The 23136-nt window shown below is 55.7% G+C and overlaps 1 protein-coding gene across 8 annotated transcripts; it reads right to left on the bottom strand.

Annotated features, from left to right (window-relative positions):
• Nucleotides 1-826: 826 nt before the first annotated feature.
• AMOTL2 (angiomotin like 2) lies at nt 827-22424 on the bottom strand. 8 transcript variants are annotated; one of them, XR_010885068.1, is made up of 12 exons: nt 22338-22424; nt 20802-21627; nt 18260-18524; nt 15898-16042; nt 15366-15458; nt 13794-14089; nt 13380-13672; nt 12915-13126; nt 12504-12662; nt 10946-11719; nt 3116-3234; nt 827-1402 (listed from the first exon to the last, which is right to left on the bottom strand). XR_010885068.1 is itself a non-coding variant. In XM_067302121.1 (10 exons), exons 2-10 carry the CDS (start codon nt 21542-21544, stop codon nt 11661-11663), a joined length of 2265 nt encoding a protein of 754 aa, XP_067158222.1. In that variant the 5' UTR covers nt 21545-21627; nt 22338-22424; the 3' UTR covers nt 9780-11660. The 8 variants fall into 8 exon arrangements, 5 of the variants coding, with proteins under 5 accessions (XP_067158222.1, XP_067158224.1, XP_067158223.1 ...); XR_010885067.1 differs by lacking the exon at nt 3116-3234; XR_010885069.1 differs by lacking the exon at nt 3116-3234 and having other exon boundaries at nt 10981-11719.
• Nucleotides 22425-23136: the final 712 nt, after the last annotated feature.

Here is a 23136-nt window from a genome sequence, read left to right as displayed (position 1 = left end):
ACGCTGTGCACACTGACCCAAAGGCCTTTCTGGACCCCCACGTGCCTGGGACCCCTCCCCGAGCCACAGGAGGGCATGGAGGCGTGTTCCCAGGAAGGTCAAAGTTAGCAACGAAGACAGAGGAGTCTCTAAGAGGCCGTACTGCAGGGGGTTGAGGAGCCAGGAAAGGGGAGGAAGGACAGAAAGGAGTCCCAGCCATGCCAGGGAACCCACAAGGGGAATAGGGAAGAGCCCCTGCTGCCTGCAGGGCTGGACGGTATGGCTGGGATTTCGGTGGAAGCCCAGACAAGCAGACACCCAGCTACCCCTGAATCAAGCTCCTTACTCACCTGGGCTCCTAGCTCACAGCTGCCCAATTCAACCCAAGAAATACGTCTCTAACAATTGCAACCACTTTTGGGATGCACAGAAAGGAGCACATGCAGCATCCTGAGTCCTGTGTACAGTGAACCCAGCAGCTGCTAAGCCCCTGCTCCAGTGACCTGTGTGAGCTGCCTTATCCCCAAGAGCTGCACTGCCAGGGGAAGGCTTGTCAAAGCATCCCCAGCTGCCTCCAGCTCAGACAGGCTATGGGAAAGGTGCCCAGAGGACCAGATCCCACCAGCCACCACAAGCCAGGGCTACTCCAGTGCCACATTTGGCCCCAAATTTGCCTGCTACAGGGCTGGCGTAACCATGAGATTGGTAGCAGGAGCACGGTTGGGGAGTGAATGTAAGCAGGGAGAGGGAGCCAGAAAGCTCGTCTGCCTGGTTTTTCAAGGTCACAGAGGTGGTGGGAAGGAAAGAAAAGAGAGAGAAAAAAAAGAGTTGACTCAGAAACCGCAGGGAATTTTTTGCCTTTTTAGAATACTGGGAAGAGAAAAAATAGCCACAGTTATTCAAAGCATCCAGGATAATAACAGCCTGTTTACTGTTTATATGCAAAGATGGCAGGCAGGCAGCACAGCGCAGGGAAGAAGAATGAGGAATTTGCCGGGCTTGCTCCGCAACATGACCACTTCTGCTTATCCAAGCAAAGCACGGGGCGAATCTCCCAGCCTGCCTTCACCCGGGTGAGGGAGAAGGAGCTGGGCCAGCACGTTGCAGGCGCCTCATCCCTGCTGGCAGCACAGGCTGGGGGCAAGGAGCCAGGTGTCCAGGTTGGGGCATCCCATCCACTCCCACTCCCACTCCCACTCCATTCCCATGGCAGAAAAGGCTGGGCAGTTCTCATCTCAAGGTTGGAGGCGTCACTGTGGCTATGCAGGACCCTCAGTGAGGGTAGCAAAAGACATGGGTGGCCTGTCTCATCCACTGTAGCTTGCAGCCTGGTGGAGATGGGTTCATGCTAGGGGCTAGGTGAGGTGTGGGAAATGCATGCATGTATCCTCTTCAACCATGTCTGTCCCATGGTGAGCAGCCTCTACAAAGAGCCAAAGAGGGACAGGTTAGGGGCACAAAAGAAATACTTCTGGATTGCGGGTCAGGCTGAGGCGCTGGGCAGGCAGCCCCTGGGGCCAACACTTTGAACAACGTCATCAACCACTGGAGTGGGCCACCTTGCTCTGGCCTCGGGGAATGAGTCTAGGGTGAAGGAAAGCCCAGCAGGCCTCACCAACTACTTGCAAAGGGGTAGAGGTAAGGACAGAGAAATGGAGAGGGACACTGCAATACCTGGGAGAAAAGGAGGGATGGAGGACCCCATCTGAGGCAGCTGGGAGGAGGGAAGGAGAAAGGGCTTTGAGATAGCTGTCAGGCAGGGCTGATGAAGGAGAAACAGCTGGCTACACTTTCCTGATTCCTCATCTCCTCACAGCCAGTGCTCGAGAGGCAAACAGAGCTCTGCTGTTGGAGGAAAGCGGCCATCTCAGAAACACAAGTTTGCAGGATCCCCCCAGCTGCCAAAAAAGTCAGAGGTTAGCAGGAATTTCACTAGAGCTGTTGGGTACATTTTTAAAATAGCTGAAGAGTGAATCACAAGGAGGACATTTCTCTGCTCAAATACAAAGCTGGCAAATGTGAGTTGTTAGCCCCCGGGTGAATTGCCCAGAAAAGGGAAAAGAGGACAAGGCAGAAGGTGTCCCTTCTCCCATGAGTAAGTCTCCCACAAAGTAGCATACTCCCAAACGGTTCATACACAAACTTAATGAGCTCTTTAGCTGTGGACCACATTCAGTTCATGCCATCCTCATCAAGCTCATTCAGAAGCACTACTGGGTGCTCCCTGAGCCATGTTGCTTAATAGATGGAGCATCCCAGCCCTTCCAGAGGGAATTGCATCCACCCTGCACATGCAGAGCACTGCAGCAGCTCCGGCTGGGTCAGACATGCTCCTGACACAGTGCCAAGGTCACACCACAGCTGGGCTTTCACGAGCCAGATTAAGAGCCAGATTTTGCAAAGAGCATGCACAGCCCTTTGGAGAGCTAGACCTCTTGCCTCATCATCTCTGTGTGTTTGAATGGTCTCCCCCAAACAACATTCACCCAAAACCATTTTCCCCTTCTCTGCTCCAGCACATTAGGCACAATGAGACACACACTGATGCTCTGCAGGAGCAGAGAGGGACTTCTCAGGGAGGGGCAGATGGAAGCTTCTGACTGCAGTAGGATGCAAAGTCTGATGCAAGGACTCAGGGAGGGGGGCATTTGCCTTCTGGTAGGGAGAAAGCAAGGGGACAGACCTTGCTTTCCACCCAGCAAGTTGTGAGACCCGTGTGCAGAATGGAGCCCATGAGCCTGGGGGTCTGGGGAGTGTGTGAACTCGCCAGGGAAGGTAGTGAAGCAAGAAAGGGCTCTTCAGCAGGAGGAAGGTGCTGGAGGAAGGGGTTTGCATTGCCTCTGGCATGGTGCCCATACTTTACTAGGAAGTGTCCTGCCTTGTGCAACCACACAGTCCCCTGGGACATCCCAGAGATGATCCCCCCCCAGGCTGAACCTCTTTGAAGGTAGCCAAACATCTGCCCAACATCAGGACACTCACTCCAGTGCAGGCCAACAGCCCCATGTCTTAGCACAGCCCACAGGCACGGAGCAGCTCCCACTTGCACAAGTGGTCCAATTTCCCAAAGCACTGGCCCATCCATGCTGGTGTTTCTTGTTTTGGGGGGATAGCTCATGCCCAGCATGCAGCTTACCTGTTTCCCTCATGGTGCTGTGCTTTAAAAAGTCTCCACCAAAACCATCTCCCCTGGCCATGGAAGAAACAGGAGAGACACAATATGCAGGTGTAGGAGTAAGGATGGGTGAGCCCCAGCTGTAAGGAAAGGTGAAATGAAGTGCTGAGCAGGCATGGCAGGGAGATCTTCATTCCTACAGACCTAAAGAGCAAGTCAGGACTTGAGACATCAGTGTACTGGAGACTCCAAAGTGGTTTGCCTGACTGGTTTGCTAACAAACTTGCTGCAAGTCTAGCCTGCAGCAGGATTGAAGCTCCTGGCAACTCACCCCATGGCCCAGCCTGGGGCCAGGGCAGCTGGGGATGCCGCTCTGAGTTACTGACAGTGCTCTTGCAACCGGACGCAGAGGAGAGAGGAGGGGACTGGGGATTAGCTGGCAGCGGGGTTTTTAGGGTAGCCATCTTGTGGGGGTCCTTCCCCTGACAGATCTCAGTAGCACCAGGTGTGATCTCCATGGGAAAGAGATGAAGAAATGGGAGGGGGTTGAAAGCCCGGAGCCTTCCTCCTCCAACATCCTTCTCTAACTGGGGGAGGAGAAACTCTTTTGAAAGGGGGTCTTTCAAAATTTCCCCTGAAAAAGGTTGGGATTATTTTTATGATCAGTGAAATTCCCTTTCCCCCAAATCCCGTTGAAAAGCTAGAGATTTTTCTGCTTCTTAAAGAGCCATTTTCCATCACAAGGAATTTGTGATGAGCTTTTCTTTCCTCATCCAGATCTGACATTTGGCAAATAGAAATGAAGAGGAGGTGCACTGGGGAAGGACTACAAAGGGAGAAGAGAAGAGTGAAAGAGCCAAAGACACCTGAAGGAATAGCTTGATGGGGAAGAGGCGAGTAGAGGGCCATGGGGAGACAAGGAGTGGGAAAGGACCAGAGAGGGACTAGGGACAAAGGAGGGACAGGCCAAGCTCCAAGGATGTCTGGAGAAATGAAGAAAGGCAGGAACCAGAGCTGTGGAAATGCTGTTGTGGAGACACATGGGGGGTCGACAAGATGATCCTTGGTGGAGATGTGACTTAGAGAACAGCCATGGAACCCCAGTGAGATAACCAGCAAGAGGAGAAACTCAGCCTTGTCCTGACAAGATCTCTGTAGAGCCCATGGTCCCATTGTACCAGACACACTGTGACCGCAGGAGGGACTGTCTCTGTCTAAATAGCTCCCAGGCCAGATGAGCCATCTCCCTGTCACCCACAAGACAGCCGATGCCCCGGGACATAGAGTGACTCACTAAAGCCACCAGGGTGACCGCGGTGGCATTCAGAGCAGAGCCTGCTGCCCTTTTGCCATCTCTCCGGGCTGCAGATGTGCAAGTGCTCTCATGGAAGATGATGTGTACAGGCGCCAGCCCAGCTAGCAGCACAGCAGTCATCTCCCAGCTACCTCTGTCTCAGAGATGCAGGGATGCTGGGATGCAGGGATGGGAGCAGGAGGAAAATGGGAGCTCATCCATGGTATTTGGACTGTGAGAGCAAAAGAAGCACTCTGCCAAAGGGCAGCACTGAGCAGTCTGGGGCAGCCTAGAGACAACCATTTCTCCAGCCAGCCCAGCTGCAGCAAGGGGGGGAACATCCTGACCTGAGACATGGCCTCATCATGTTGTTTCCAGAACAGAGTCATGATGCTCCCAGGTTACCCTCACAAGCAGCCTCTGAGTCATAAGTACCCTAAGCGGTGAGCTGGACCATACATGAGATGAAGGAATATGAGTACAAGGGATGCCAGTAGTGAAAAAAACACAGTGGCATGGAGATGGTGCAGAAAGGGTGGAGGAAAATGCCAGTGATGACAAATTGATAAAATAAGCGATAACACCCCCCACCCCCTCCAAACCTGGAGCTGCCCTCTAAGGAATGGTAATCTTGTTTTTCAGAGCAGCATCTTCATGCCTCCTCCCTTCTCCTGAGAATCTGGGAGGCATTTCTTACCAGCGAAGCCATCGCAGGGAGTGTGGATCCTCCCTGTGCCCTCATGGACACTGCCACATCTGGAATGCAGCAGCGTCGGCCTCCCCCGGCATGGGTGCCCAGGATGCCTGCTGGCTCCCTACAGCCTCCTGGATGGATGGGCTGGATTCAGGGGTACCACACCCTGGGGAACTGGCTCCCCCCAGGTCTCTAGTCCTTCTTCCGCCTTGCTGCTTGGGGAGAGCAGGTTCCTGCTGGAACAGGTCCCAGGGCTCCTGTTCAGAGCAGGGAAGCCAGGGAGCTACGTCCTGGGAGGCTGCCCACGTGGACATGGCACCTTGATGTCTGCAGGGGTGCCCCATGTGGTACTTCATATTCTGTGGCCCATGGTGCTTTTTCTGCAGCCAAACCCCAAGCTTGCTGGGGTGTGGGTGCCCATGTGCTCTGCGGGAAGCGGAGAGAGCCGGTCACCCTTGCCCCTCAGCTCCCATGACATGACCTGCTTGTGCACACACTCCCTAACCCAATTCAGCCAAAAATGAAACACGTTAGCTTAAACAACTTAAAAGGCAAACTATCTGAGAGCTGTGTGCTCTGAAATCTTGCTGCCATGAAAGGAATGGTGCTGCTGGTACCTCTCTCCTCTTTCCGATGCCTCCCCACTGCCTTCCTCATGCTGGGTTGAGCACTTGTGTGATGAGCTGGACCAGGCTGTTGCTCCAGCTGAAAAGTACCCCTAACCAAAACAAACAAAAAAATCCAAGCACTGCTGACACGTCCTCAGAGTAATAACAGGATGAGCTGTGACCTCTTGCTCCAACCTGCCAGGCCTGGACCCTCTCTCCCAGCAGCCTGATTCTTGCATTTACAGATGGGCTTTTTGGGCTGTATTCCCACCAGCTTCCCAGTTCCTGGAGACCTTACTGGAAAAGTCCTGTTGGAGGAGGGCAGCAGCAGGAGCCTCACAAGAGGAGCTGATTCCCCCATTTGTATCGTCCCTATGCCTGACAACCTACCTGCAAACAGCTAGCCTGAGCCAGACTTGCTGCAAGGACGATCTGCATCCGGATCTGGGTAAATAAACTGCGGGGTGTGAGAGCTGCGGTATGCCAGGAATGCCGTAAACCCTTCCTGAGCAATTGCCTGAAGTTTATGGGAAGCAGGAGGGGGTGGGGAGGAAAGCCAGGTACTGGGTCTGATCCCAGGATTGCTCAGGCCCTGCAAGCTCCCCAGGCACTTCCCTGTTTTTGCGTGCCAGGGATGGAGTGGGGTTCAGGTCCTGTCGCGCAGGAAGCCTGGAGCCACTGGTGTAGCCTCCAGCCACCACTGGAGCTGGCTGGTGAGATTAGCTATCAGAGCACCCAAATGGAGAAATACCAGATTGCAATCAAATACAAGCTAACACCAGGCAATGGCTTGACATTCATTTATGCTTCCCACAGGTGCACCGCGTGCCTCCTTGGCTCAGGGATGCTTCTGCCCGTGGAGACGCAGGAGGTCAAAGAAAAGGCAAAATAAGGAGTGCTGTTTCTCTGCTTGGCTAGGAATGGAGAAGAGATGGCTGCCAGGCATTCTCCTCCTCCCTTGAGGAGGTCTAGGGGGGACATTGTCCACCCACAAAGGGGTTCTCGCCCTCCATCCAGTTGGTGTGACACCACAGTGGGTGACCCGTCCAGGCTGATGGTACTGAGCGCCACCACGCAGCAGGCACCAGGCTCTCAGAGCACCCAGGGCAACAGGAGACTTGACCCAAGGGGGAAGATGGGTCTAGGGGCCACTTCTGAGCCTCATGGCTGACCCATTTCTGGCCATCTTTATACCTCATTACCCCCACTCTGATGCCCTCCTGCCCCAGGAGAAGCTGTGAGGAGTACAGGCCAGTCTCCCTGCCAACTACTGCCCTGTGCACAGATTGTATCTGGTGGTTTCCCCCTCCAGCGAGCATCCACCCACATCCTCCAGCTGCCCAGGAACCCACTCGGTCCCCAGCATATATCCCAGCTACCTATCCACTCCCCCAATCCTGGCATTGCAGGGAATATGTATCCTGGAGCCTGGTACTGCCTTGTCTCCCTTCCCTCCCACAGCCTGTCTCCTGCAGCACCTATTTTCAAAAGCATTTGGTTGCCCTCCTGGCACATTTCCAGCTTCAGCATTGGCACGTGACTCCCCGATGACCAGACATGTCCCCACCTTGCCCAAAGCGACCCCCTCCCCCCCATAATGGAGCACAACACCATGACAAGAGAGGAAGGGATGTTCTCGCAGCTTCAGACTGGGCACCCAGTTCTCTCCATTGCTGGCCCCATTGTCTGGAAAGAGGCAACTCTGAAATGAAAGGGCCATGTTGCCCTTTTGACATTTTTAGAGGCTCTATGGAGCTACCCCCAGGCAGCTGGAGGGAACAGCAAGTTGGGGGAGACCCTGTATAGAGGTCCTGCCATCAGGTCCTCTCCCAACACTTAAAAACAGACTATTTAAGACAAAGAACAACAAAACCCCTTAAACTAGCTGCTGAGTCCAGCACTGGTCTCCCACCAGAATTGCAGTGACTGAACTGTCTCAGTCATACTTCCAAGGGCATCTCCACCTTTTTTGGCTCAAGGGGACAGGTGAGAAGCCAACTGCTTTCCCTTCCCCTTCTTGCTTTGTGCCCAGGGTCTTGTTCCCTATCTGCAGACTGGCCCAGAGCAGAGGGGAACTTGTTTCCCTGCTTGCAAAAAAAACGGAAGTCATGGACTGAAGAGGGATCCCATCTAGAAGTTTCCCACATCTCTGGGCCTCTCTCTAACCCACTCTTATGGGGATGGAAACCTGTCCTGAAGCCCCAGGAATCCCAAACTTTTCAGCTACTCTCCTTCCAGCCTCCCTGCCACTATTCCCACATGGTCTTAGATATGAACAGCCAAGGCTTCCCACTGCTGCTTCTTCTGCAGGAGCCACAGGTGCCCAGTAAGAGCAAACCAGTAAGAGATGCCCATGGAGTGGCTGTATGTCACACCTGATTGGGGATAAGTTCACAAGAGGGAAAGTCAGGTCAAAAAAATGGATGGGAAAGATTGTCAGCATCACCATTCTGCAGGACTGTGCTGGGACCAGTGATGCTCAACATATTCATAAGCCATCTTCCAGAGAGATGAGAGTCAGCAACAAAGCTTGTTTCTTATGCAGTGATTTGCACAGTCAGAGCTAAAGCCAACTGCAGAATTGCACAAGATCTCCTGGTCCCCAGGGATGGCATGATAAAACCACAGGGGAAATGAGCTGTCAGTAAATGCAAAGTAATGCACAAAAGGGAAAGCCCCGACCCAACTGTCTGTGCATGCACTGATGTCTTCAGATAGGCCCCAAGCACTCAAGAAACAGATTGAAGAGTCCTCATGGAAGCTCCCTTGGAAGCATCAGCTTGGTATCTATTAAGAAAAGAAAAAGTCAAACGATAGCAGCAAACAGAAGAGGATCACAGGGGAAAGACTGGGGAGCATCATTATGTTGCTATATAAATCCTGAGGCAACCCCAGCTTGAATACCAGGAGCATTTCTGGTCTTTCCCCCACCTCCAAAGAGCCAAGTAGCATGAAGAAGACTTGGAAGTGGCTGATAAAGATATGGAATGGCTTCCAGACCAGGAAGGGTTTGAAGAGGCAGCAGCTGAGAGTCCCCATTGTTCTAGGAAACCAACTGAGGGAGCCCCCGCTAGGAAAGCAGGAACAGTTCTGGGGAGGAGGACCATCATGTAGTGTTGCAGGGTTTGCACATTTGTATCCTCAGCAGCCAACTCGGCAGTCCTCAACCTGTACCTTTGACTCTGGCCCTTTGCAGATAGCAGCTGCTACACACAGCGTGCCCCAGAGTGAAGGGGCCCAACCTACCCACTCGCATTAAATGAGAATGGGGTTAATATCCACTACAGCACTGACAGCCCTTTCCAGCCTCAGCGCAGGGGCCAGCAAGTATGAGAGGGCTTTAGGAAACTACATATGTCACGTTTCTGGACAACCCCATCCTTCCCTCGTCGAGGTGGCTTCCTCCTAAAGGAATGTTGGAGGACACAGAGGTACCTTTGAGTTTTTATCACCTGTCCCACACAGTTGAGACTCAAATCAATGCTCTGAGGAGTCCAGACCCCCTTTTGTTGCAGCAGGAAGGGGACACCTTGCTACGCTGAAAATCTCAGCCCAAGAAGACAGGTGGGGAGATACAAGTCTGCAGCCCCCCAGCCCTGGGACTGCATTTCAGCTAGTGGATTTCCCCTCCTGGACCACTTTCCTAATACATAAGGCAGTTCACGCTGTCCAGCCTCTGCAGCACAGGGAGAAGGGCAATGTACAGAGATTGGCCCTGGCTGTTGGTAACTTGCAGCATTGCCTTGGGAAACTCTTCCCCCTTCAAGGTTTATCACCATTGCCCGACTCCATCTCCATCTCCAACCCCCTCTTTAGAGGCCTTGGCCAGCCACCACCCTGCCTTGAACAGACTGTATCTCTGAGTGGGCGTTTGCCTGCAAGACCTTTGTGGCATGCTAGGAGCAGCCAGGCAGCAAAGCAAGAGCCAAGCCCCACACCTACGGACACTGAGTAGGTCTCCTCCTTCCTCAGGCCCAATAGCAGGGTCCCTAAACCCCAATGCAGCAGCTCTTTCCCATGGGCCAAGCCCCTGTCTTGCCTCATCTCACTTGCTTGTGCAGTGTCATGTGGGAAAAGAGCACCTTTGGGTCAATATTTGTTTTTTTTTTATTAAAATATTGTTATACCAAGTGGAATGCTACAGCAATCTCGGTATAGGGCGGCATAACAAAACAGCCAGGTTTACGTTTAAATACTTAAGATAACTTAAAATGCACAAACAAGAACTCATTGTCTTTGGCAGAAAAAAAAGTTCACAGCACGAAAAAATACTTAAAAAGAAATACCAATATTAATATAAAATATATTAAGTTGTTTTTTTCCTCTTTCATATTTTTTTTGTTTTCCACTTTGTAAACAATGCACGAGAACCGAACGCATTTTTTACGTGTCTGGGAGAGAAAATAAAAAATGCAGTTGTCCAGCAAATGCATAGATGTTTAAAGAAGAAAGAAAAAAAAAATATGAAGGCCAAGGCTGGAAGTATCCGAGTTCAGAGGACTGAGAAACTCTCACTAAAATCAAAGTTGGCTACTGCCAGAAGCCAGCTGCCAGTAGACAAGAGAGGTATGAGGATTCCCAGTGAGAAGAGACCAGGAATAGCTTGGTGCAGATCCAGAAAAGGGCAACACATCCCATCCCAGCAAAATCAGACATGCTTGTTTCGCTTCAAGAGCATTTCACCTCCGTTTTCAATTAGACTTCTCCTTCACCTTTCATTCTTTTTTTTTTTTTTCCACAACCATTATCCCATTCCCTCCCTTTACAAAGAAAAACCTGTCAATTGAAACATACCTAGGACTCTTCTGAAAGCTCCTTCCCAAATCCCTCTCCCTCCTGCAGCTGCACTAGAAACCCAGAGGTATGATGCCGGCAAATAACGGTTTTCAACTCCTGGCCCTGGGACTGCTCAACTTGGCCCCATGGATTTGGATGGAGCTCAGTTGCTGGAGACTGGCTGCAGATCTCTCCTGGCTCTGCCCCTGCGAAGAGCAGCTCAGAAGCAGAGACGTATCCATACTCGCACAGAGATATTTGGCTCATGGCTACTATTCAGACAGAAGGGAAATTCCAGTCAGAGAAACCATGAAAAAGCACCCTGAAGGAAACATTTTGGGGGACATGGAAGGCAGAGATCCGGAGACAGGATGTGGGCTGGAGAGCATAAAGGACCTGAAAAGTGAGGGAGAAGGAAAGATACCCCATGATCAGCAAAGGAGGAGGGAGGAAGGGAAAGAAACTGAAATGATAAATACGTTTGTTCCTGTTCTACAAAACACGATGTATTTACAGGGGGATCACGTCTCCTGGGCTGCAAGCCCTCGTCACTGTACAGCTTCCACAAACAAACACCTCCAGGGTCTTGAGCGCTCCAGAGCGCCCCTTGTCCTGTGCAGCTCCAGTCCCTCTGGCAGGAGGGGAGACGTGCATGCACGGGGCAACGACGGAATGCCAAGTGGTGACTCTGGCCATCCCAGCAGCAAGCCCCGCTCCCCGAACCTGGCGGCACAGATCTGTGGTGCCGGGGCTGCTGGGGCCATCTGTCAAAACCAGCCAGCCCGCAAAAGATGCTGCTGTCCTCCAGGTCACAGCCTGGAAGCAGAGGACAGCTCTGTAACCTCTTGGCTTTGGCTGGCTCTGTGTTGGTGACCATGGCACTGTGGAGCGGGTCTTCCCGGGCTGCACAGCACTGTTTCCTTGCAGGAGAGCATGGGCAGGGACCAAGCACAGCTCTGACCACAGCAGGACGCGTGGAGGGTTGGAGGCATGGCCTAGTCCCCTGCCCTGCAGACTGTGGCATACTCCCTGCGAACCCTTCTTCCCTCACACTCCACCATCCAGGAATTTGCTGCTATGGAGAACAAGTCCCAGCCAGGCACCTGGTAACCGAAGGACTTCTCTGACCGTACAACAGTCTGTGAGTTTGGAGAGGATGACACGTCTGCCCTGGGTGGCCAGAACTGCCCGTTCTTAAATCAAGATCTCCACCATGTCAGACAGGTCAAGGGCTCTGGCAGCAGCCAAGCTCTCTGCAAAGAAACAAGGTGAAACCATGAGAGCCGTGGAGGAGCAAAGAGCTCCACAGAATTCATACCTAAAAAAGTGACATGATTTCAGGAGCTCAAACAGACCATTTTTGATTGGGCCCTTTAAAATGCCTTAATATCGCTGATGCTTTTCCAGATCCCACTGAAGTTCTCCCAGCAGCTGTCTCTCCCAGAGCCCTAAGCCCACGTGCTGGAGCCCAGGCCCCCAGCTTTGGGCTGGATTCTGCTCGCTTGCACTAGCCAGGCTGCGAAGGGAGAGACCCTGGCCCCTCTCTCACCCAGCCAGAAGGCTAGAGGAGGTCAAAGACTGGTTCTGACCCTGTGATTTTCTTTCTGGATGGTGCCTTGGAGAGCATGATAGTCAAGCAGGAGCACTTTGGCACAGATTTACAGCCTCAGATCGAAGCTGCAAGTGACAGCAGATGAAAACCCAGGCTTGCTCCCTCCCGTCTTTTCCCCTCCACTTTTCCATGCTCCTTCTCAGCCAGTGACTCCACTCTGCCCCTCCAGTGCTGGCAGCATCGCAACCCACAGTACACCTCCCATTAGTCACAACCGTGGGAGGCCAAGCCCCAGTAGCTGGCACAGAGGAACCAGTTCCTTGCTCACGGCTCAGCTATGCGAGGCGCTCAGAGCAGAGTGGGGAATGTCCCTAGGATTCCTCTGTGCCCAGCCCCACAGGGGCCCTGCCATTCATTTTGGGCCCCATCACATAGCCCCTCATTGGTCACAGGAGGGATGGCAGAAAGAGGCCAGCAGGACTTACCCAGTGAGCTGGCTGGGCACTCAGGCCCCTCGCCATGGCTGCTGCTCTCAGCCAGGCTGTCTGTCTGCGTGCTGCCATCCTTGCTGCCGTGCTTGGAGTGAAAGGGCAGAGGGCCAGAGGCAGGTGGTACTGCTGGTTCTTCTGCTGGCGCTTTGCCTGCTGGAGGAAGACAGAGGAGATGCTGTTAGAGCTTAGGCGTTCAGCTCTTCCATAGGGCCCTTGTGTTTTGTGATGGGTCCCCAGGATCTACAGTCACACAGCTTAGCGGACAAATCCCACATCCACTGGGAAACACCCCAAATCTCTTGAACACCAGAGAGTTACTCCCAAAAATACAGAGGGCAAGGGGAACTTCCAGGCAACTCTTTATTGCAAAGCAGAGGCAAGGAGCGTGCAGAAACCTCCATTTACCTGCACTTCCTCGGGATGTACCCTCTGCCAGCCGGTCGCTTGGGCTAGCACCCTGCCAGCTCTGGGTCCCAGAGGCTGCAAAGATGGATGGCACAGACTTAGCCGGCCGCAGAGAGCCTTGGAGAGCTTTGCTGGGGTCCTTCCGTGAGCGCTGCTGCAGCACTTTGATGACAGCATCCTTCTCCAGTATTTGGGCATGCAGGGCTTTTAACCTGGAGAGGTCAAGAGGTAGAAGTTGAGAGAGAGCTGGGATGGGGGGCCTACAGGGGTTTTGGCACAGGGTTTTACTGGCTGGGGCAGAGGGAAGGACAATAAAGCCTCCTTTGGACAAAGCCTTATTGGGCCCAGCTGGCCTGGCTGCTGCCTAGCCACAGAGAAGCCACACTGGAGACACTCAGTGATAGTGCTGCCCAGCCAGATCAAAAAGCAGCTTGTTGGAAAATGTGCCACATGAGGTAGTGCTACCTGTTCTCCATCTCCTGGTGCTTGTGGTTGGCCAAGAGGAGGTCCTCGTTGAAGCTGCTGTTGGGAGAGTGCCGCGGGGAGTGGCTGATGAGCGTTGTGTCCCGCTGGGCAGCCGCGGTAGCTGCAGCGTCCATGGCGAACTGCCGCATGGTACACTCCTCTAGGTACTTCTGCTCCCACTTGGTCATGTCAGCCTCCAGGGCAAGGATCTTCTCTTCTTTCTCCCTCAGCTGCTCAGAGAGCGTGTGGGCACTCAGCTCCGAGGGCCCCCCACCTGGGGCACCTGCCTGCCTCTGCATCAGCAAAGAAAACCCCCAGAGAGGGTGAGATGGTGCCAGGAGGAGACTCTGCCTGGCACCCAGTGCCCCAGCCTCTCTGGCACCCAACATGCAACATCGCCAGAGGACCCCTCACCTGCTGAGCCCGCAGCATCTTCAGCTCCTGCTCCAGGCGAGTGCGGAGCCGCAGCTCCAGCTGCTCCCGTTTCTCGCAGGCGGCCTGGAGCTGGCCCAGCGCTGCCTGCAACCTCTCCACCTTCTCCACGTACGCCCGCTTCTTCCGGAGCTCAGCCTCAGCCTTGGCTGCCCGGGCCTGGGCGCTGCCCAGTGCCTGCTCCAACAGCTCTGCCCGTCGCCTCTGGTCCTCGTTAGCACTGCGCAGCAGGGAGACTTCCCGCTCCAGCTTCTCCTTCTCCTGCTGGTGCTCGTAGCCTGCAAAAGGCACCCTTCGCATTAACCAAGCAGCCCAGGCCAGGCCCCAGTGCAGAGCTCTCCTGGGCTCCTGCCCAGGCAGCCCGAAGGCTGACGAAGGACAGAAGCTCTGAAAATCCCCTCCCCACTGCATTGAAACGCAGGGTGAGCTCATTGTGGGAGCTGAGAGCTAAGGTCAAAGCTGTCAAGCTCCATCTCTGCTTTCCTTGTTCCCCCAGGCTGATGTTTCTGGGCGAGCAGGGTGAGACCAGCGGCGAGAGCAGGCCAGGGTTTATCACACCTATGCCCCACTCCGGGAAGCTGTGCTGCCTGGCTGGGCCTTGCTTTTCCTGCCTGTAACATACTGATAGGCAGCTCTCTGCAAAAAGCGGTGGAAGCTGGTACAGCAGAGCAGGGCATGCGAGGCAGCTGTTACTCAACAGCAAGCTCCAACTGCTCCTCTCCTACCCACGGGAGCAGCGCCCTGCTTTTCCAAGGCATTTTGCTCCCATAAACTGGCTGTGCCTATGGCCCAGCCTGCCTGCTTGATGTGGCCATCTGTCCCCCAGCAGGGCCAGTCAGCTTCCCAGGAGCATGGAGACACACGACAGAAAGAGCCCAGGTTTGGCATATTTGAGTCTAACCTTTGACTCGAGCCTTGTGTATGTGAGGGAAAAAAGCTGTCCTGATTGTGTCTAGCCACCTTAGGGAAGGGAATGCGATTCCTTGCAGATAACACTAACACTGGGCCTTTCCGCTGAAAAACGTGCCTAAGCTGGCCTCCAAACTAAACCAACAGTGGCTAGATGGGAACAGACATGAGAGACTGTCAGATGTGTTCCCAGCCTTTGGCAGAAACAAAGAGAGATATTTTTCTCTTAAAAGCCCAACCCCATGTAGTCGCAAGGTGTAAGGAAAAGGAATAACACGAGGGCTGGGCTTCAGAGGGGAGGGAGTGCGGACTTTGTGCTGGAAGAGCCAGAGCAGCAGCTGGAATGCGGAGAATGCAGGTCACACCGCCGGGCCAGGATTAATGGCTCGCGTCCAGTGCCAAGAACAGCTTAATTCTCCCCGGGGAATGGCAAAAGCTTCCACCCGGGATCCGCCTCCTCCTCAAGCTTAAAGGGACTGTACCTTGCCCCACCGCCACGGGAACAGGCCTGCTCACTTTTATCTACCTCAAAGAAATGCAGCACCAATGCGCCACGGGGCACATGAGATGGGGATCAAGGTGGAGATGAGCAGGCAACTCCATTCTCACACATTACCAATGTTGAGTGGTCAGCAGGGGACTTACTTTGCGCAAGGAGTTTCGCCACTGTGCCTTGATTATTCTCCTGGTTTTCCTGGGTCTTGCTGGCCAGCTGTTTGTTTGCAGATTCCAGCCGTTCTGGTCCAAATGCAATTAAAACCAATTACGTTTAAATATAATTTCAATTGAATTAACTGGGAGCAGCCTGGTTCCCAGTGAAAATACCTAGCCTAATAAAACTAGCTCAAAACAGAAGTGTTGGGGAAATGCCAAGGGACAGAGAGCACCCACTGGGATAGAGGAGCAGAGAAGTGTCACCAGCTAGATGGAGGTATCAAACTGTCCTGGCTGAGGGCTCGCATGGAGGAGAGGGACGGAGGTGACCTGGCCACACAAACCCAGATGCTCACACTGGGCAAGGACTGACCTCCTGAAGAAGGGCAGGCATTTGCCATGTGGAGGGAGCTACACCACCCCAGTCCAGATCACAATGCAATTATAATCATCATTCTCACTCACTATAAACGGCAGAGTTGAGACATGTTCCCCCTGCCCAGCACTGCCCACAGCCCCTCACCTTTCAGGTCCCGGTTGAAATCCTGGAGCCGACGCATCTCCCCATCTCTCTTGTTCCTCATGGCTTTCTCCAATGCTTCCCGCTTGGAAGAGGCCTTCATGAGGTTTTCATAATCCTCCGAAATTCGCTGAATCTCTGTTTCCAGCTGAGGGAGGAGGAAATGACAGACTGAGGTTAGATATTCTTGGAATGAGGAAAAGAAAGGGAGATGTTGGCTAAAGATCACCCAGATTTCTCAACTTGACCTGAGCTGCCAAAGGAGCATTGCAAATCCACAGGACCCCAGAGGTCAGCAATTTTGTTTTTCACCTCCACCAACCTAAGCTCACATCCTGCACTAGAAACCAGCCCCTTGCCCACACTGGGGACAGGGACGGCAGGAACTTTGCAGGTCACGACAGAGATGCAGGGCAGCAGAAATCCAGTGTGTGTGAGGGAAACCTGCCTGCACTTGCCTGGCCCAAGCTTTGCCCATAATTATTACGTGCATGTCAATAAAACACCTCCAAACCCTTTCCCTTCACCTTATGCGAACCTGAGCTGGCAGAGCCATCTCCAGATTGTTTCATAGCTTCTAAAACTCATTCATCTTCCCCTGCCCCTCTGTTTGGTACCTGCCTTTTATTTTAAACCACATCATGCTGCTTGGAGAATTGGGGCCTGATTTGAGCCAGTGTCTGCTCCATCCCTGCTCCACCAGCCCTGGGGAAGCCACTCCAAGGCTAGCCCTAGCTGGAGCACTCACCCACCTGTGGTGGCTCTCGGTGGTGCGGAGGTGGGTCAGAGAGGCTTCCCGGGAGAATCCCGGGACGCAGCTCAGTGGCAGGGCTGGAAGGGAAGGCGAGCTTTCTGCATGGAGAGCCATGGGTTGTCACCCCAGCAGGGTGCCCCTGGCCTGACCCGCAAGGCTGTGCTTGTCCAGGGCGCGCACCAACACCGCTCAAGCCAGACCAGCTCAACCGGTACGGGTGCATTTTTGCCAAAATAACTGCACTTATCTAAGGGGCTCCCAGCAGCGGGGATCACAGCACTCTACGCCCCAACCAGGGCTGCTAGAAACTCCTGCCACAGCCTGACCTTAGCAATACACTGCTGGCCACAAGGAAAAACTCAAGTCTTCCTTCCTTGAACCTTGCAGGCTCGGGGGGAATCTTCTCCCTCACCATGCCTGAGTCCATCACACGCGTCCCTCTATCACGCTGTAGCCACGCTCTCCTCCGCGCTCCTGGCTAGCAGGCTTTGGCTCTCCAGTGCCACTGTTCACCCCCCCAGGGCTAGCACATGCTCCAGCCTCCATGGCACAGCCTCTGTCCTTGCCAGGAGGCCTCCAATGGCCCATTTGTTCTGTGCGACCGGCGGGGAACAGGCCTCCCCTTGTGTGCATCCGCACAAAGGACTTTCTGTGGCGGCCGGGCACAGACCCGGGGCGGGAGGGACAGGCGGAGAGAGAGGGCCCAACTGTTACCAGAGCCAGAGAATGGGCTCTTTTTCCCCCCGAACTTAACAGCAGCTCAGCTGAGGACCTGTTGTGCCCTGTTGAATCACAGCTGTTTAAAGGGGTGGGGGGGAAAACAGTCACCAGACAGAGGGAGAAGAGATTAAAAAACTAAAGGGGGTGAATTTTAGCAACAGCTGTTTGATCCTCCTCCAGACAAGAAGCAAGCAAGCGCGCAAGCCTTCCTGAAACCCGGAGACAAAGCCAGGGCCTCGTCTTAGGCAGGCACGTTCCTCGGCAGAGCAAGGCCGCTCTCAGCGCGGGCCGGGGGAAGGAGCCCGCTCTAACCCGGCGAGGCCTCGAGGCCCACAGAAAGGCTCTTGTGGTGGGCAAGGCAACCCCGATCTGCCCAGGGCTTGCGGCGAGTGGGGCGCGAGGTCATGTAGCCCTGTCTCCATCCTCTGAGAGGAATAAGCCTCAACAGGAAAGCCCTCAGTGAAAAGCAGAATGCTTCTGGCCCTGCCAGATTTGTGAAATGCTGCCTGTGTCTGGACAGCCCAGGCCCAACAAGCCTGACGTACAACGTATGTGCCTCAATTTCTTAAACTCCCTTCAGGGAACGTCCCTTTGGGGACACCAGCTTTTCTAGGGAGCTCCTTGTTCAGCATTAGCTGAAAGCGACGGCACTCTTGCACCGATCCTATCCTGAACGACTGCCAGTCAGGGCACGTTATTGCAGCCTGCTCTCCAACGTGAAAACGCCTTCACCTCCTCTCAGAAGCTCCCCAGATGAAAGGCGAGAGGCAACACAAACATGCAGCACCCAGCGCTCCCACCCCATCAGGCGCTCCGAGCTGGCCCACGGGCTCCGTGCTGAGCTCCTGCGCCGGCAAACAACCCCTGTCGCTGCTGCCTCTGCTCGTTTACCTTCTGGATCCGGCTCGCTTTCTCAGCATAGCCCTCCAGCTCCTGCCGTAGCTTATCACTTTCCCGCTGGAGCTTCTCATTCTCCCGCAGCAGTTTTTCGTTGTCTCTCAGTACGGTCTCCACCTGGGCCAAGCGGGTGCTGGCAGAGGCCGTCTGGGCTGTCATCAACGCCCCCATCCCGGCTGGGGTGAGCGAGCCTAGTGGGCTGTGACACAGGGGACTCTGTTGCGGCAGGAAAGCTTGAGGGACGTGAGTCTGCATCACCCTGAGGGAGAGGAAGAAGCAGGACGCTCAGAGGCCTCGCAGGGCTGAAGCACGTTGGTCAGCTCCACCGAACCGCGGCTGGGCACAGAGCCAGGGGAGCCCACCAGCCATCTCGCTGCTCTTAGGAGCCCATTACAAACCCTCAGACCTCCAAGGGACCCCAGTGTTTTCAGCCTCAAGCTGACCCATGTGGAAGAGCAAAGCAACAGGCAGCCTCAGCAATTCCTGTAGGCCACGCTATGTCTTGCCAGGGTGGCGGACACTGCTCTGTGCTTGCACATCTGAGGACAAAACAGGTATTGGGACCCTTCTGATCGTACCTGGGTCATCTGAAAGGAGGAGGGAGGCTCTCAGAGATTTCTAACATGCTTTTCAGACAGAGCTGGGAAGCATTTGGTTTGTAAAGGCGGATCCCAGAAGGCCAGTGCTGCACCTTGCCGTAACGCCTCCAAATGTGAAGCAAATCTACTCCTGCAGTGGCGCCTTGTGCAGGGACCCCTTTGAGCTATGGGTGCCCAGAGCATTTCTGAAACTGGGATTTTAAGTGCCTGGGTCACTTCAAAACTTGAGGATGTCAATCCTAGGTCAGGACGGACCCCCAGGCTCACCCCACTGCTGGGAACACCACTAACAGAGGCTCTGGGAAAATTGAGCAGAAGGATGCATCTTGAAAACGCACAGCGCTATCCCTTTTTCTTGTCATTCTCTGGGAGGACAAAGCAAGGGCGCAGGCTCCTGAGGTAGCTCTTTACAAAAAGAGCTCACCAAGAGACTATTAATACATCCTTCTTGTATCTTGAATGTGGTGAGCAGGGCCAACCTGGCTCTCCTGCCACCCTCCCCACATCCCGCCCTGGAGCAACTGCTCCGAGTTCCTCGACATCCCAGCGGCAGCCTGGAATCCCCAGAATGCCACGCGGCCGCCCTGCCGGAGCCGACACTGCACGGGACCCTGGTCAGGCTCCGCCGACGGCTGGCCACCAAGGGCCCGCATTCCTGCGGGATGATATAGGAGCAAGAAAGAATAAATACATCTTCCTTGCAGCTCCCCTTCCCCTCTTTGTTCCCCTGGAAAGAGAACGTTTCCTGCCAGAGATGATATCGTTTTCTGTCCGGCTAGGTCAGTGAGGCAGAAACTGTGGTGCACACTTCCACCTTCCCCCAGTGTGGCAGCAACCTGCAACTCTCCTCTTTCCTTCATTTTATGCAGTAGAAGAAGCAAGCCACCCCAAATGCTGGGTGAAGACCTGATGCTCTGTGCTGCCCAGAGCTGCCCTAGCAGATCTTCACATGGGCCTGTTAGAGAGAACCTGGGGCTGGCAGAGCCGGGCTTTGCCAGCAGTGTCAAGCTGCTAAAAGAAAGGAAAACTGCCCTGTGCTTCTCATCTGCTCCACTAACAACCCTCATCAGCCCACAGCTCCGTCCAGCAGAAAGAGAGGCCTTCATCAGCTTTCCTAGAGCTCCCCTGTGGCATGGAGAGCAAGTCAATCCAGTGCTAATCTGCTTCCCTTGGATAGCACGCCAGCTCCCTTTGTGCCAGGGTTATTTGCTCTGTCATCAGCCCGCAGACTTCCCCCAGTTTGGGACCACAAGGACAGGTTTCCATGGAGTGGCGAGAGCATTTTCCTTCCACCCTGGCCCATGCCTGTTCCAAATTTAGCCATTTCCTGGTCTGGTTCCAGCTCCTAAATTAACCCAAAGTTCCATCCAGAGCATTAGGAGGGGGAAGGGTCTGCGGAGGCAGTTGAATTTTCATTGCCAACTGGAAAAATTGACCTCCAGTTTGGCTACACCAGGGAAAAGTGTGGCCTTGGTGCTTAAATGGGGAGATGAGAAGACTGGTGTGGTCAGCAGGTACAGATGGTGCCCCACAGGTGAGCAACAGGGGCATCCATGGCTCCCAGATTGCTCCAAAACCTGGTGCAGGGGCCTTGAGCTAATCCAAATCCAGCGCTGTGAGAACGAGCAGTTCAGCAATGGCACTGAGGTTGTCCCATGCCCCATGTGCCCAGTTGGCTCAGCCCTCTCCTGCAGGGAGTGGCGAGCCATAGAGCACCCAAAGCTCCCATCGCTCTCTGAGGTGTGCAGACCGTGCCCCACTCCGGGTGCACAACTTGTGGCTAGCCACCCCAGCCTAGGACCTTTGTGCTCCACAAACCCCAGCTTATCCACGTGCTAGGGGCACCAGAACAGACAGGACACTGGGCTGGGAGTCACCTTACGAGCACGCTGCACCCCCAGAAGAGCACATCACCTGTGCCAGGGGCTGTAGGTTACCTGACGTCGGGGTGCTGAAATGCAGGACCTTCCTGAGAGCAGGGTCTGGGATCTGCCAGGTAAGCGATGGAGGCATCCTGGGAAGGGAGGATATAGGGGTACTCTGGAGGAGGTCCCCGTGGCTCCGTCCCCTCAGAGTGCTGGCCTCTGAGGGCAGAGAGCTGGTAGTGCCTGGAAAGCTGGGGGTAGCTGTGAGAAGAGCTCATGTAGTTCTGCGCCTTGGCCCCGTTCCTCTCCAGAGACATCTGCATGAGGCGTTCGCTCAGCGACCTCACATGGCCATGCTTCAGGTCCTTCAGCGAGTCATCCGGGCGCCTGCCACTGCTCTCAGCCCTGCGCTGCCCACTTTCACCATGAGCGCCCTGGCAGGCTCCCCCAGGCTGCTGCCCACCCCTCTGCGAGGCATAGTACTGGGAGTGAGCCTTGGCCTCCTCATATGTCGGAAGCTCCTCGCCCTTGTGCTGAGGCTGGTAAAGCCGATACAGGTTGTTTTCCAAGTAGACATGGTCGGAGTGATGCTCCTGGCCCTGGGGCTCCTGCCGTGTGGACTGCTGCACCATTTGGCTTTCTTCTTGGGTAAGACTTTCAAGAGACGAGCGGGGACTGCCGGTGCCACCCCCTCCGCGCAGGGCTTGCTGCTGGATAGCCAGCAGCGTGCGGTTTTCAGTGAGGTTTCCATATCTCAGCTGCTCCTGGATGAGACGGTGCAGAACTGTCCCGGTTGAATCCTCTGCTGTCCTCATCTCTGCCTGCTCGGTCAGCAACCTCCACTTCCACCAGAGAAAGATGTCCCCAGATCTAGCAGCAACTGGCCACGCTGAGGCACCTGTGAGGGGAGAGAAGGGACGTGAGGAACTGGCCCAGGCAGGAAACAGCAAAAGCTTCTTTATGCACGCTCTCCAAGGGTTTTGTTTTCCAGGAATCCCGCTTGGGTGCACTGGCAGGCGTCCATTTACTGGGGTGCGCTGGCCGAGCAGAAGCCCTCAGCGTCAGCACGAGGGCGGACAGAGCCTCAGCGGAGCCCGAGGGCTGAGCACCGGCCCTCTCATCGCAGCCTGCGGGCGGTAGCCAGCTGGCAGGCGCCAGGCTGGCCGGGCCCCAGCAGGCTCGGGGCGAAGGAGCTCGCCTTCTCAGCGGGACGGCCCGGCTCCCTCCAGCGCCGAGCGGGGGGCGCTCCGGGGCCGGAGCTCCCGGGGCCGAAGCTCCCGGCGGCCTCCGCCGGGGCAGCGCAGACCAGGCAAGGGGCGGCGACCCCCCGCCCCGCCCCGCCGCCGCCGCCGCCGCCGCCGCCGCCGCCGCCGCCGCCCGAGGGACGCGGCCCGGCGGCGGTCGGGGATCGCGGGAGCCGGAGCCCCGCTGCCTGCCCGCCCGCCCGCCGCCGCCGCCGCCACCCCCGCGCGGGCGGAGGCTCCGGGGGGACCTCGGCGGCACCGCCGAACAGGGCGGCCCGGGGCAAGGACAAGGGCAAGGCGCCCGCTCCAGCAGGGGCCGGGGCGAGCGGCGTTTCGGGGCGAGAGCGCCGCGGGCCGTACTTACCGCAGCATCGCGGGGAGCAGCGCGGCGACGGTGCTGCCCGGGGAGCGCGGCCGGCGGCACTGCGCGCCGCGTCGGGAGCTGGGGGCCGCGCCGGGCCCAGCTATGCCAGGAATGCGGGGCCGGGCCCGGCCCGCCTCGCCTCGCCTCGCCTCGCCCCGCCCGCCGCCGGGGCTGCGGCCGCCGGCAGAGGGAGCGCGGCGCGGCCCCGCGCGGCGCGGGGAAACTGAGGCACGGCCGCGGCGGGGAAGGGGAAGGGGAAGGGCAGGGAAGGGCAGTGCCGGACCCGAGGCCGCAGCGGGGAAGGGGAAGGGGAAGGGGAGGGAAGGGCAGTGCCCGACCCTGGGCAGCAGCAAAGTCTGCCACGGGCTGACCCCCAAACGCGCAGCTCAGAAAGGAGAAAGTACATCCCCCACCGTTTCATACTCGCACCCTGGCTTCTGAGCGCGTTGCTGTCCCTGATCCCAGCCCGCTTCCCAGCAACAAGGGCTAGAAAATCCCCGGCGACCTTGCCCAGAGATTTTCCCTGCCGAGATCCCGTAAGGCCTCGAGGGGAAGCCCACCAGAGCTGGCCACGGTGCAGTAAGGCTGTAGGGCAGCAGTTTGCAGCTCGCCGGCGGGTGGAGTGTGCCAGGAGGACACATGCGAACAGCTGGGAGCTGGTGGTGGCACCACAGGCGGTGCCCAGCTGGCCCGGGTCCTGAGCGAGCATGCACAGATTGGAGGGGACGGGCTGGGGGCCGTGCACGCGCCAGCGCGGCTCTGGGCGGCGTGCGAGGAGGCCTGGGGGGCAGATGCAGGG

This window comes from Apteryx mantelli, chromosome 9, assembly GCF_036417845.1.
Source record: "Apteryx mantelli isolate bAptMan1 chromosome 9, bAptMan1.hap1, whole genome shotgun sequence".
NCBI classification, from domain to species: Eukaryota; Metazoa; Chordata; class Aves; order Apterygiformes; family Apterygidae; genus Apteryx; species Apteryx mantelli.
Note: the sequence above shows the minus strand (reverse complement) of the source record. Positions and strands in the feature narration are given on the sequence as shown.

What these genes read in the sequence shown, in the direction of transcription:
- AMOTL2 (XM_067302121.1), bottom strand. Translation starts at nt 21,544, where the DNA reads ATGAGGACAGCAGAGGATTCAACCGGGACAGTTCTGCACCGTCTCATC. An exon ending in GGCGAAACTCCTTGCGCAAA is followed by an intron (nt 14,090 to 15,365) that starts GTAAGTCCCCTG and finishes TGCCTTTTGCAG; the next exon opens with GCTACGAGCACCAGCAGGAG. An exon ending in AGATGCTGCGGGCTCAGCAG is followed by an intron (nt 13,673 to 13,793) that starts GTGAGGGGTCCT and finishes TTGCTGATGCAG; the next exon opens with AGGCAGGCAGGTGCCCCAGG.